Source organism: Camelina sativa, chromosome 11, assembly GCF_000633955.1.
Source record: "Camelina sativa cultivar DH55 chromosome 11, Cs, whole genome shotgun sequence".
NCBI classification, from domain to species: Eukaryota; Viridiplantae; Streptophyta; class Magnoliopsida; order Brassicales; family Brassicaceae; genus Camelina; species Camelina sativa.
In genome coordinates, this window is record NC_025695.1 from 19,276,111 (window position 1) to 19,291,614 (window position 15,504).

General features: G+C 32.8%; 1 protein-coding gene and 1 pseudogene across 1 annotated transcript; both read left to right on the forward strand.

The window, feature by feature from the left end:
- On the forward strand, positions 3,827 to 5,641 carry LOC104723836 (annotated as a pseudogene).
- Positions 12,852 to 15,502, forward strand: LOC104723838 (GDT1-like protein 2, chloroplastic). Its single transcript, XM_010442259.2, has 9 exons — positions 12,852 to 13,168; positions 13,345 to 13,501; positions 13,984 to 14,167; positions 14,270 to 14,317; positions 14,420 to 14,516; positions 14,623 to 14,852; positions 14,946 to 14,996; positions 15,088 to 15,192; positions 15,278 to 15,502. The coding sequence occupies exons 1-9, from the start codon at positions 13,030 to 13,032 to the stop codon at positions 15,341 to 15,343; spliced, it is 1,077 nt and encodes a 358-aa protein (XP_010440561.1). The 5' UTR covers positions 12,852 to 13,029; the 3' UTR covers positions 15,344 to 15,502.

The window sequence follows — 15,504 nt, forward strand, 5'->3', positions numbered from 1 at the left end:
TGGGCTAGTGGGGTCCACGGACGGTCCGTTGGGGCAGCTAGCGGTGGGCTAGTGGGGTATGCGGGACGGGTTCTCACATAAAAATCAATTTTTATATGACAACCCGTCCTGCGGACCCCACTAGCCCACCGCTAGCTGCTCCAGCGGACCGTCTGTGGACCCTACTAACCCTCCGTAAATCGTCCTAACGGACCCCAAGCTGGCCCTGCAGGGCATCGATCAATTGGTGACAGCTTGTCCTGTGGGAAGGTTGTTAAAGGGTGGGGACCAGGGTTCGAGGAACACCTGGTGCACCAATATCCTACTGGTGGATTTGGATATCCACAGTGAGGGGTTAGGATCGATGCCCTCCAGGGCCAGCTTGGGATCTGTTGGGACGGCTAGCAGGGGGCTAGCAGGGTCCACAGACGGTTCGTTGGGGCAGCTAGTGGGGTCAGCGGGACGGGTTGTCATAGGGATACTGGGATTACTGAGCTTGTTAGAGAGGGGTTCTTAAAGATAGCCAAGAAACGATTGAAAGGCATTGTTAGTCAAGCTAAAAGCAGTGGTAAACAACCTGTTTGGATCACCAGTGCAGAACTGTGGGCTGAGATGTGTGATCATTGGAACGAACCTGATGTAATGGAGAGGAGCTCAAATGCCTCGCAGTGCAGAAACTCTGATCGTGGTGGTCTTGGAGTCCACAAACACCTTGCCGGTCAGAAATCATATGTGCAAATTCATCAAGAAATGGTAATTTAACATTGCTTCCATGATTTTAACACCCTAAACAGCTTGCTTCCATGATTTTAACACCCTAAACACCTTGTTTCCATGATTTTAACATTTCACAATTTCTTTGTAGGAAGAAGAATTGGGCCGTCCGGTATCATTTGGTGAAGTGTTCATGAAGACACATACTTGAGCTGACGGATCGTTTGTTGATCAAAAAGCTAAACAAGTAGCTGAGACTTATGAGAAAACATTAGAGGAGAGACTGTGTGAAGTGGACGATGATGGTCCAGAAAATTCAGGGAATTCTTCTGAACGTTCAACTCATCGTACTCTCAGCATTGATGAAAAGAATGAAATCTTTCTTAAGGTAACTCCTTAGTTTCTTTATTTTGATAAGTGTGTATGATTATTCTTAATGGTAACTTTCTTTATTTTGATGAAAAGAATGAGTATTTTCCTTTCTTAATCCATATTTTAGTTTTCTTAATCCGCATGGTTTCTTTATTTGCTGAGCATTTTGATTTCTTAAGACTTGTTTCTAGCCTTGATGTTTTTCTTTGTTTTAGTGTACTCAACAGATGAGAAGGGAAACCTTTTTGGCCTTGGATCTCTTGTTGAGACGCTTAGGAAAGGGAAAAGGAAAGAAAGCTATGCAGAATCTTCTCCATCAACACCAACACTTCTCGAGCTTCAAGAACAACTTTGCCGCAAGATAGCTCATCTAGATGCTGAGAATGCTCGACGTGATAAGGAGCATCAAGAATCTCAAATGAAGACCGATAACCTTGTCAGCTACATGAAAGATAAAGATCCAGGATTTACAACTTTTATGGCTTCCTTGCGACCAACTGTACCAGCAACCGCACCTAAAGACTCCACACCATAAGACATCAAACCACCAGCCACCGTGTCAGGTACTCACCAGCAACCGAGTTAGACACAACACCAGCCACCACATCCCCTTTCTCCACTTACTCCAAGTTCTAAACATTGTCTTTTCTAAAAAAACATGAATTGCTTGTTTGAGACTTTTTACTTGTTTTTGCTTTAGGATGATCTTTTTGGTTAATACAATGATTATGCTAATCTTTATGTTTAATAAATGATTATGATATCTTTTGTGGTAATTTGGTTTTCAATTTTAATTTATTGTGATTCATTCCAAATTTGATAGATAAAACATGTTTATTATATGCTAAAATGTCACCAAATTGCGACCAAATTTATTTCTATGAAATTATCAGATTAGTGGCAAAATGGTTACTAATAAACGAGGACTAGTTTACGACGACAGCAAGGAGTCTGAAAATGGTCACACAATTTAATCACTAACTTGCGACTGACTTGTAACTACCTTTACGACCGAAGCTTCCTAATATAAAGAGTCTGTAAAGAGTCGCTTATTGGCAACTATATAACGGCAGTCATAATTCCGTTGTAAATTTGCGACTATTTTGAGACACCTAAATTTTGCGACCATTTCTTAGCGACCATCTGAAATAGTCGCGTAGTAGTCGCAAAGTAGGTTTTTGCGACTATTTAGCGACGATTATTGGAGTCGCTAAACGCCTGTTTTCTTGTAGTGGTTATAGGCACTTCAATTCAGTGGACATGCCTTTGGATCTAATGAAAGCCTCAGCTCTATCCATGAAGTTCATGAATGATGTCTTCGAAGAGTATTTACTAAATACTATTTAGATAATCTTGTGCAGTAGTCTTAGATGATAACTTAACCTATTCTCGAAGCCAAGAAATATCATGCATGAAGAGAAAGTGCATCTTTTGGCAGATCCATATCGGTTTCTGGTCTTGCAGTATCGAAGAAAATAATAGAGGCATTCATCATACCCATGGAAAAACAATGATCACTGATTTCTTGCTCTATCTAGCCAGTTATTACCATAAAATATAAATTTGTAACAGGATTTACAAATTTGGCTAACACCTCTTAACACAATTAATAGCAAAAAAATGATAGTTCATTTAACTATGTACGTAGACAAGTGTGAAAAAGGTTTCAAGAAACTGAAGGAGCGGTTAATACGGACTGTTGTATATAGGGTAATATTAGCAAATACCATAATTGTGGAAAGAAATAAAGAAAATACCACAACAATATTTTTTTATAGGAAAATATCATTGGGCACACGTTTATTATGGAGTGAAAAGACATAATTATCCTATTGTATTTTAATGTTAGATTAGAAAGAATGAATGATGCATGAGATTATTATATTTCATATATTATATTCAACTAAATAACGTTCAATATATTAAAATAGCGTGTTATATAAAAAATAACATGTTACAAAGAGAAAGTAACTAATATTGCATGTAATTTGAAGAAATAGCATGTTCCAAAACATAATAGCAGAGTTCTAATGTAAGTAGATATGAGAGAAGAGAGAGAGAAATAAAGAAAAAAAAATGACAAATGTTTCAACGTGAGTGAACATGAGGGAAGAGATTAGAGAAAGAGTAATAGAGAGAACTGAAAAAGAGAGAGAGTGTATGAGGGGAGAGAGAGTTTGTTATTTATGTGGAAAAAAAAAAGAACAACATGATATTTAAAAAATTAACATGTAATATTTGAAATGAGTATAAGTGTAATTGTATTTGAAGAGAGAGAATATCCTCTAACAAGCACTGTACAATTGTGGTATTTTCTTAATTATGTTATATTTTTTTGCTATCTAGTACATATTCTCTTGTATATATAACAATAAGCTGAGTTTTCTAATCTTTCCAAAATTCATGATAACCATGGATAGGAGTCTCGCTCTATAAAAAACTAGCCAAAATTTAATATATTTTTTAAACATATATCTTATAAATTAAAATTTCAAATTACAGAATATACCTAAACGTTATTATTACATTTTTTATCAACGGATCTGAATTTGGAAACTCTGCTTTCAATTCCACATATGGCATGCTTTTATTCTAATATTTCAATTGATAGGTTTCATATGTATATTTCGATTACAATTATCCTAATAACTTTTATTTAATCTTTATATTTAAAAATCAACACGGAAAGCTCAATTTCAACATAAGCAAAAAAAAAACAAAAAAAAAAAAAAGACAGAAACACAAAAAAATGTAAATTAAAAAGAAAAGAAAAAAAAAACAAAGCAAAAGCAAAAGAGAGTGAGTGGTAAGGCTCCACACTCAAACTCTTCACTCTCACTCCTTTCTTTTCATTCTCTCTTACCACTTCCCAATGGCTCTCTATCTCCAAACTCTCTCCTTCCTCCTCCTTCTTCTCTTACGTTCATCCGCTGCCATGTGGTGCGTTGCTCGGTTCGATGTTACAAGCCAGGCGCTTCAGGCGGCTTTAGACTATGCATGCGCTGCTGGAGCTGACTGCGCTCCAATCCAACCCAATGGTCTCTGTTTCCTCCCGAACACCGTTCAGGCTCACGCATCTTACGCTTTCAACAGCTACTTTCAGCGTGCAGCCATGGCTCCTGGCTCATGCAACTTCGCTGGCACATCCACAATCGCCAAAACCGATCCTAGTATGTATTTCACAAAGGCTTAGCTCAGTAAAAGTGTTATTATAGTTTATGGTATTTTTCCTTCGACAGTTTTTTTTTTTTTTGAATTTTTTGCATTATTCATGTTGCATACATTTTCAGGTTGGTTTAGTAACAATAAAAAATTTGTGTATATGATTTTCTTTTGTGGGTTTTCAACTCGCTCTGACTTGGTTTACTATTGTGGTGTAGGTTATGGATCATGCGTATATCCAAATTCTGTGCGGTACGTAATTTTAATCCGATGTGTTTATTTTGCATATTACATACTCGTAAGCAATAATAGTTTTAAATTTTTTCCTCTAATACACATGATTTTAAACCGATTTGGATATATTTCACTAAAATTTTGGCTGATAATTTTATCGTCTTCTGTTTTTTTTAAAAAGGTAACTCCACCTCACGATTTTTTCATTCATTTGACTGAGATCGTGATGCTATTCATGCGTCGTACGTACTAATTTGCATGACTTTTTAATGCATATCCCATTCCATGTTTCTGGACCGTTGAACTTTATGAGTAGATCAATCAACGGTAGAGATCCCTGTTTGCTTTTTCTTTAGTTCTATATTCTGTTTATGTTCGTTTGGTCAGAATGGTACAAGTTTCTAATAACTAAGGGAAAAGAAATAAAAAAAAAAAAGGGAAAAGAAAAAGAAAAAAAGCGTGTTGCAGTGTTTCTACTTTAGAGATTTCGTGAAGAACAAGTTTATACAAGTTGAAGTTGTTGCATTTACTTATTTTTAAAAGATTCTCAATTCTCAGGAAAATAAATAGTATGTTTTTAATCCTTTTTCCCAAAACATTACTTTATAGATTTATTTCAAATGTTGTATATCGTTTTTGTTAAAAAAAAAAACAAAAGAGTTTTTTATCGTAAGTAAAAGATTATTACCTTCGTTATTATAATTAAGCTATAAACACTTATCAGTACTCATATCATCGTTTTATAATTTGGACTGTGAATAGTAATGCATTTATTTCTTAATTAACTGAACAAGACAATTATATTCTAAACTATTTCAGTGAAACTTTTTTGGTTTGGTCATGGCAGTAACGCTGGAGGGTCAGCTTCGACTACCACGGTGGGAGGAACACCTAAAACAACCACCGGAAATAGTCCAATGACGACACTGAGGCCACCGTCTGGCACCACGACATCACCGTTTGGAATAGGTGGCGGTGGACTTAATCCAGAGGGAACCACTACGACTAACACCGATGAATCTGGAGCTTATGTAATAATAAACAAGAGTACTGTCTCTATAGCTTTATTGGTTGCCTTACTTTTGTGGTTTATATAGGTGTTAGATTCTTTAGATTACATTGTACGGCTACAACATTTTTGTTATATGGGTTAATTAATCGGGAAGGTTTTGTTAGTGAATTGTGTCATCAGAGTCTCCATCTCTGTAATACTTGAACTAAAAGAAATAGTAAAAAAGAAAGCAAATGGCAAATTTTTGTTTTCTTTATTTTTAACAAATACTAGGTATGGAGCCCCGCGATATCGCGGGGAACTCATTTTAGTAAAATATTTATTACAAAAATTCTTTAATTAAATTTATTTATTAAACTATTAAGATTTTTAAACTATTTAATAAAATTAACATACAATTTTTTGAAAAATTATTTAAATTTTATTTGAAAAATATACTTTAAAAAATAATCTTACTTTCACATATGATTAAATAAATAATTATCAATGCTACACAGTACACAAATCAAATTAAACAAACTTTTACGATTAACTGCCATGAGATTATATTGCAGTCGTGTTATTTCGTTCGCTTTTATTCGTAACCTTTCGTTCACATCTTTTCAATATAACCTCTTTTTTTTTTTGTCAACCATTGGGCCACAACTGGCCGACCCATTAGCCAAATTCCTACATTCGTAGGAAGTGGGACTCGATCCCTGGCATGATGGTGCCTTCTACAAATGGACTTACCTCCTGCCACTGCACTAAGGTCACTTCATTTTCAATGTAACCTTTTATCTGTGTCATTTTGTAAATATTTTTAATTTCTGAAAAAATGAATAAATGCAATCTACAGTCGTGTTTTATCTTCTTAACCTTATAATCATATTTTTGTATATTTTATGAACCATTACAACTTGTTCTCTTGTTGTCAAATATCATATGTAAATTATTATAATTTTCAATTTATTTCTTTTTGTTTTGTTTTAAATGATAAAATTATGAATACATTGTATAAGACACTATAAATTTTTTAAATAATCATATAATAAATTACAAATATTAAAAATATTAATTGAGGACAATTCTTAATATGACATAATTCTTTGTTTAAATTCATTTAAATTAATTATTTTTATATTTTTTAGCATAACTCAAACATATTTCTATTTCCAAAATCAATTTTTACTTCAGAAAAAAATAATATTAATATTACTATTCAGTCAATCAGTAAGAAAATTACCAATCCTCACAAATTTGAATATAACTAAACAGAAAATTATCACATATTTTATTTACTTGAATCAAAACTCAGTTATATATTCATATAAAAAAAATATATCTATTTTCATAAGGCAGTATTGTTAATGAATATATAATACAAAAAACAATCGTTTTATAGATGAAACATGTTTCTATATAAAACAACCTATAGTCATTAAACATTTTGGCAATTATAATAGATTATATATATATATATATAGTTAATCCAATATTGAATGTATTTACTACTTATTTTTCTACGCCTAAGATGCTGGTTAATTATCCCGAGTCACACATAAATAAATAATATAATAAATATTAGAGGGGAATAATAATACTTAAAACTTATAACAATAATATTTAGGTGTATGATGTAGCATCACAATGTGTGCGTCTAAAGAAGATGGTCGGCCAAGGACGATCGGGTTCATTGCTCTCACATGCTTCTCTTTTTTTTGGCACTCAGAATCCAAAACCTTTTCAAACTTTTAAATATTTCATATTCAGTATATTTTGTTGTTAAGATTTCAATTTGATTGTATTATGACTAGAACTAAATATACAAATTCCTTTAACCTATATAAAGTTGTAGATAAGTCTTTGTCGTCAAGATAGTTTATTGGACAATCATCTCAACCGTCAACTTTTATATAGATCACCGATTTTTCATCTCCCAATAAACTGAATATTCCCAACAATAGAAAATATGATAGAACAAATTTTAATATTTTATTATTATTTTTACCTCATAATCAGATATTTTTTTAAAAAAATAGAAATATAGAAATCCATATTGTTTTCTATAATAGAATTTGTTTTCTAATCAAAAAGCATGGAGTAGATATATACTTGTGACAAAAAAAAACCAACTTGAACCATATTTTTTTACAGCTAAAAACAATAATTTTGGTTTGGATTCATACCTGATAACCCTCGATGAATAGATGGTTAAAGAGAGTATCTTAAGATTACTTAAACGAAAACAAAAAATTATTTAAATATATTTTAGTATTGTAGACACAACCATAAATATCAAATTTACCAAAAAAATTGCAACGGTCCATAAGATAAATCAAAAGTTTTAATGGTTCATTAAATAAACAAAATTTGTCGTGGTGTAATTAAAAGGTTGCAACAATTCATTTAAATATATTTTATTTATTTAAAAATAAGAAATAATAATTTATGAATAGTTTATTCAAGTAATGTGATCTTAAATATTAATTATACCAATATTGTAATGGTTCAATTAAACAGCTAAAATATATTTTTTTAATATATTAAAATTGATAATTTATAAAGATGTATACCTAGAGACTGGATATAATTAAATATTACAACGATTAACAAAATATATCAAACTGCAATAAATTTTTTACAATGATGAAACATCATTTCTAACAAATTCTCTTTTAACTAATACAAATATAAAAAACAATTGAATACAATGATGAGAAATTATTTATATATAGATTTCTAAAGATGTGAGCATTTAATAGACACAACTGTTTGTAAAAGACACAACTTTATATTCAACAGACGCAACTTTTGAGAGAGATGTAACTTTTGAGAAAGACGCAACTGTAAAAAAATTCTGTCAAAAATATAAAATTCTCTTTTAACTAATACAAATATAAAGAAATTTTTAATACAATGATGAGAAGTTATTTATATATAGATTTCTAAAGATGTGAACATTTGAATAGATACAACTATTTGTAAAAGACACAACTCTATATTCAACAGACGCAACTTTTGAGAGAGACGCAACTGTAAAAAATTTATGTCAAAAATATATATAAAAAAATTTGAGTACAATGATGAGAAATCACTTATATATAAATTTATAAAGATGTGAACATTTGAATAGACACAACTGTTTGTAATAGACACATTTAACAGGCGCAACTTTTTAGAGAGATGCAACCGTTAAAATTTTCTGTCAAAAAAAAAAATATCTATTTTACAAAAAGGTACGACGAAAAATCGCAACTGTTGTTGGTATTTATTCTGATTGTTATTATTATATAGATTAGCACTTTTGGGTTTCATTTATGAGGAGAAATGAGGAGACAAAAATTGTCATTTATGAGGAGAAATGAGTTATGCCACTTTTTAAATAACTCAAATTGGTGATGAGGGTGTTATGAGCTTAGAAAATGGTCTCAGGACGGAGATACTCGACTTCCTTCCTTAAACTATCTGTAAGTCCAACGCAAAACTGCCAGAGTTGTTGGTCTCCAGTTAGTCTCGTTTGCCTTCCCAAACAATCCTCAAATTAGTTACAATACTCATCAACTGTTCCCGTATGTCATAGATTACATAACTCTCCAATTGGATTCACAGCATCGGCCTTTCCAAAAAGACTTTTACAAATCCTTTTAAATTCAGCCCAGCCTAGCCTATGCATGACTAACCTTCTCAAACTGTTGTGCCAGTGATACGCTTTACCAGTCAAGACAAAGGTTGCTTGGCGAACTCTTGCATCGTCATTGAAGATACCTTGATCTTTGAAATAATCTTGACTCTTTTGTAACCACTCAATTGCGTTAGTTGTACCATCGTAAGGGGGAAACTCCATCCTTGATGGTGGCACCATAATTCTATCAGCCTCTTCCCTTCCACTTTCTCTAGAGCTCTTCCAACCAATTCCTTTATGCACTCTAATATCTCATGTCACGTAACTGGTTGTTTCTTCTTCTTCTTGGACATCTCCAATTAGTCGAACTGGCCACTCTCCTCCCCCGTCAGCCAGGCGGTGACCACGCTCTCTTCCCACAGAGCGTTTAGTCCATGGCCCTCCTGAAGAAACCCTCTGATCGCTTATCAAACCTATGTTGACTTGAGATGTTCCCTTGTTTAGTTTGCTCTTCGATATAGAGACTTCTTCTTTTCCTTCATCAGTCTCGTCTTTAGCCACAACTAACGAAAGAGCTTCAAACTTTTTTGTGTATTCTCCTTTTTCCGTCATAAAGCTCTCTTGGAGTTTTTTGTGTGTTTTCACAAAGTTCCTCACGAAGTTCTTCTATCCTTGATTTAGTTTGCTCTCTCTCCTCTTGCTGGGCTGCAACAATGGATTCCAGAGCCGCATGTTGCCTTTTGCAGATCCTCGGTGTTAGCCTTCATCGGAGTCAACTTCTGTTGATCTTGTTGATGTCAGCTTTCAGCTCCGCTTTCATTGATTCCATCGCTTCAGACAGTTTTGCTTCCATCGCTTCAAGCAGTTTTGTGAGTTGAGCTTGAATGGATCCAATCTCTCCCATTGAGTCGTTTTGCTCTTATACCAAGTTGTTATGAGCCAAAACCTTGGCCTTAGATTTAAGAGTTAAATTCCCTTTAACCCAATTCTCTCCTTGAGAATTAGGTTAATTGTTGGAAGCTTGGAATTCTCATTAGTATAAGAGGGTTCTTATATAGAACCTTACAAACCGACCTATCTCTCCTATTAAATGAAAACTATATAAAACCTTAAATCTAATTAAAAAGGAATGACACCATAATTCTAATAACATATCAAAACCTAATAATCATATCAGAGGATTTGCTAAAATATATTTAGTATGAATTATAGTTATTAGCCAATATAATTCACCAAGATATATATATATATATATTAAAGCTTGTCAAAGTTGTTCTTTTATATAGGAAACCTAATTGATACGCTATATTATAGGGGGACTGCTGGTTCAAAAGTATTCAAAGTTTTAGGTTATGAGATTTGTTCTTCATTAAAGTTTAGTTACATTACCAATAAACAAATATTTAATTTTTCATTGAAATTCATACTTTCACCTACAGCATATGATGTAAGTTTCTCATAAGTAGATAATAATTTTCACTTTTCATATAAAATTAATTTTCATCAATCTACACAATGTTGTAAATATCGACAAATCTTAGTTTATGAACGGAAATATCATTGTCCAACTTGGAAAAATAAAATAGTAGCCTTATATATTATATTCATGAGTAGAAGTAATTAAAAAGTGTACATTGATCTAAAAAAAATTGATTTCTAAGCATAATTAACATAATTAATATTTAATTTAATCAAACCACAATGGTTTTTATAAAATTATATAGTTTTTTTAATCAACAAATATGTTTTTCGGATCTCATCTTTTTGCATTCTAATATCAAATCTGAATTCAAAGTTTCACCACTAAACCATGGCAACTAAATTAGAGAGAAAATGCATAATAAACACTTAAATATCTTTACAATATAAACTTACTATCTTTTAATTATTGTGGCTGCATCTAAAATGTATGTCTTAAGAGTCAAATGTCACACAAAGCTAAAAAAAAAATATATTATGACTATTTAGGTAGGTAATATAATAATATATGCTCTGAAAGTTTTTCTCCTCATCCTTAATTTAACGCCTATCACAAATCTACTTAATATTATAAATAAAATTTAAAGAGTAACTGTCATTACTAAACATACAAAATATGTACACAAATTTTATCATGATCATCCATATAAGAAAAAATAATTACTTAAGACAGAATAATGTTTTTACAAAGTCTTGTAAAAATAATATAAAGTTGATGCTTAATTTTTTTTATATGAGTGTGTAATATGGGACGTAAAAATCCTCATGAACATCATTAGTCTAATAAGACGTATAATAAACAAAATAATATATGTAATATTGTAACGAATATAAACTCTTTGAGAAATTATGTTCTATTGTTCACAAAAAGAAAAACTTCTTGATTATTCTTTCATTGAAATTCTTGCAAAAATGCAAATAAAATCTAATATTTTTTCAATCTAAAGCTTTGGTCCTTGGGTAATAAAAATAGTACATTGGTTCATATATAAATTTCAACTTATTTAACGAATATCTTTATTTTAATTTTATCATTATTGTTAAATTTTATCAAAGGTTGGTTAACTCAGATTAGCTAATTCTTTGTTGACCTGAGTAATATTTTTCTCAAGTGATTCGCCATTTTATGATTTTTATCTATTTTATGTTCTTCTAATTGGGAGGTTAATTCTCTATCCGTCCTAATTCTGGTGCAGACTCGAATCTTCTCATACCTTGTTTTAAAGTATTACTAAAACTAAACATATCAGCTTTTTAAGTTATCTTCCTAAGAAAACATCGTTACTATTAGCGACAAACTATTAAGAATAGTCCTTTAAAAGGTTTTAAAAAAGGGATTTGCTCAAAGTGGCCAATTTTTACAGATTTATCTTTTATCTTTGAAAATTTAAATTAATCATATGAAATAAAAAATAATATGCAATAGAATCTGTCTTTTTTATCATCAAGTTTGTAAAATATTAACAGATAATTTATTAAACTGAATCGCTTATGACGAGTAGTCCAAATCTATATTTAGAATTTTAAAAATCTAATGTATGTGATCATCAAAACATTTAGAAAATACATTTAAGAGTTATATTACATATTATTTATTTTTTATATACAAACCTTATACAGTTTGCAAAATTTACACACATCTAAATATTATATTACTCGTAACTTTTAAGATTGCGGAATTAACTTGTATTGATTTGATATAGAAAAATAAGTTGAAAAAAAATATATTTAAAAGGTATTTTTGCACAAAATCCTTATATTTAAGTTCTTTGGAATCTATAGACGATAAACGTATCGTAATTAGGACTTTTCGGACTTTTGGGCTCTGTTTTCTACTTGTATTTATCTTTCATGTTACCCATCTTGGGCTTAATTAGTGAAAGTTTGCCGACAAAAAAAAAAACGTATCGCAATTCAATTTCTATAAATAAAACGGTAAAGAATAAGTAAGCAATTCAACTATACTACTGTATTATCGAGAAAACAAAAACGGTGTACATACTTCTCAGTTCTCACTTTCTCAACTTCTATAAACAAAAACGGTGTCGTTTAACTATCCGCTAACAACACACGTGGCACATCTACTAGAGTCAAACCCCAACCGCACAGACAAAGAACTCAAATTCCAATCCTATCTGACTATCTCCATCACCAATAAACCATTCTTCTCTGCTTCGATTTCCGAGTAAAAATTCGGACAACAGTCTCAATCTTTCTTTCTGGGTTTCTTGTTTTTCAACAANCAATACACGTGGCACATCTAGAGTCAAACCCCAACCGCACAGACAAAACTCAAATTCCAATCCTATCTATCTCCATCACCAAAAACCAGTCTTCTTTGCTTCGATTTCCGAGTAAAAATTCGGACAAAAGTCTCAATATTTTTTTCTGGGTTTCTTGTTTTTCAACAAATTTAGCTTAAGAAATGATTCACTAAACTCCTCTGCTTCCGTGGATTCAGACTAAAAAGATCATGAAGGTCACAAGCTTGAGCAAGAATGCTAACTCCGCAGCAGCTATAGCGGTATCTTCAATAAGAAAACTCCCATTCCTCTCTGTGTCTGAATCGTTGCCTTGTCCGAAGCTTTCAATTAAACCCACGTTTCTTCCTTGTAAGTTACTCCTCCTCCTATGAATGAATTTGAAAGTCCACGACTTTGCTAGCCAAGTTTCGATTTTTTTTTTTTATTCCATGGATTCACCAGAGAAACTTATGCTTCTTTGTATTCATATGTAGAGATTAGCTTAGTTAAAGATTCCTTATTACTTGTACTAACTAGTTTTGTAGTGAGATGTAGACGGAGACCAAAGTTTGATTTACTTTGGGGAAAATTTAGAGTTGGTGCATCAAATGCTGGAGTTGGATCCGGCAGCTATAGTGGTGGTGAGGAGGATGGATCTCAAAGTAGTTCTCTTGATCAATCTCCTGCCAGTTCATCAGAAAGGTAACTAGCTCATATATTTTTTCAGTTAATGAGTATAGATGAAATTGTGTTCCAAGTGTGAAAAGTATCGAGATGGATCCGTATTGGTGTGGTATTGGATGTATAAGTTTGTCAACTTTTGTTGGTATTGTGTGTTTAGAACTTAATTTTATCATCTCTTTTACTTGTTTGCTGCATCAGCAAGAAACGTTTTAGGGACATAAGAGACTAGGAACTTAATATAGATCAGGTGATTATATGTATGAATGTATCTTTTAGGATTTCTTGGAGTGACAGCAAACTAAGTTGGGAATATTGTGCTATTGGTGTTTATATGTGTTTGTAAAAAAGCAATCTCTGTCTTAATAGAAGATTTGCCTCTAGTCTCTGTGAATTGTGGAATACTAAGTTTGTTTGTGTAATAGGCTTAATTGAAGCTTATGTGGTTCTACTTCTCTATTGAAATGCATATGTGATTTTTGTATCTTCATTGTATCGTGCAGCTTAAAACCTCAGGGGCCATTCCCTTACTCTTTGTCAATAGCACTTGTACTACTAAGTTGCGGTTTGGTATTTTCTCTAATCACTTTTGTGAAAGGAGGACCATCCTCAGTTCTAGCAGCAGTAGCAAAGTCAGGCTTTACAGCAGCCTTCTCACTGATATTTGTTTCCGAGATTGGAGACAAGGTATATATCTCTCTGTGTCTGCTATTTTGAGTCACTTCGCCTTTATATTACTTTCCTTATTGCTTCTATGGATGCTCATCAATGTCGTTTTTGGTTGGCCAGACATTTTTTATTGCGGCTTTGTTGGCCATGCAGTATGAGAAAACACTGGTACGTTTTCTACTGATATATCTCTCTCACTCTCTTTGATCCTTTTGTTCTAATTTATTCGGTGTGAATGCTGATGTTATTGACCTTGAATTTCTTGACAAGGTCCTTTTAGGTTCAATGGGAGCTTTATCTTTGATGACTATCTTATCGGTTGTTATTGGCAAGATCTTTAAATCTGTGCCTGCTCAGTTTCAGACAAGTAAGTTACACAAGGCTTCTGTATCTTGAAGCTGTCACTTTGCTGATACAAACAAACCATTTTTGTGATAAAATATATGATGAGATGTTTCTCTATCCTTGAACAGCACTACCAATAGGAGAATATGCTGCTATTGCGCTTCTCATGTTCTTTGGATTGAAATCTATTAAGGATGCATGGGATCTTCCACCAGCGGAATTCAAGAATGGTGAGGAAACCGGTATCGAACTTGGTGAATATTCTGAAGCTGAGGAACTCGTTAAAGAGAAGGCGTCCAAGAAGCTCACAAACCCACTTGAGATCCTGTGGAAATCATTCAGCCTCGTGTTCTTTGCAGTAAGAAAGAAGAACTCGTTTGCATTTGTCAAGAACCTTTAATTGAACCATCTACATTATGATAAATGTTGATTGATTGTTTGATCTAATCAGGAATGGGGAGATCGGTCAATGCTTGCAACTGTTGCGCTTGGTGCTGCACAGGTTTGATTTGTACCATCCCACAAACACCACAAGGTTTAGTTCACTAAACCCTAAACCTAACTTCTCTCTTTTTTAATTATATGTTACACAGTCTCCATGGGGAGTTGCGAGCGGAGCTATTGCTGGACACTTAGTGGCAACATTGCTTGCAATCATAGGCGGCGCGTTCCTTGCCAACTATATCTCTGAGAAACTGGTACGAGCAAATTCTTACACATGTCTACTCACAGAAACAGAATTGCTCATAAACTGATGAAATATTGGTGGCTCTTCTGATGCAGGTGGGCTATGTGGGTGGGGCTCTCTTCTTAGTCTTTGCTGCAGCCACATTCTTTGGAGTGTTCTGAGCTGCGTTTGTTCCGACAATATTCATATTCGCACTTCTTTTGTCGGAATCAAAACTGGAGAGCAATAAACGAAACCAGACCCTTGTAACAATAGTTGTTTGGAATAAGCACAAGAAGGAAACATTCTTAATTTACGAATGTCATCAAACATTTCACATACA

What these genes read in the sequence shown, in the direction of transcription:
- LOC104723838 (XM_010442259.2), top strand. Translation starts at nt 13,030, where the DNA reads ATGAAGGTCACAAGCTTGAGCAAGAATGCTAACTCCGCAGCAGCTATA. An exon ending in TCAGCCTCGTGTTCTTTGCA is followed by an intron (nt 14,853 to 14,945) that starts GTAAGAAAGAAG and finishes TGATCTAATCAG; the next exon opens with GAATGGGGAGATCGGTCAAT. An exon ending in ACTATATCTCTGAGAAACTG is followed by an intron (nt 15,193 to 15,277) that starts GTACGAGCAAAT and finishes CTTCTGATGCAG; the next exon opens with GTGGGCTATGTGGGTGGGGC.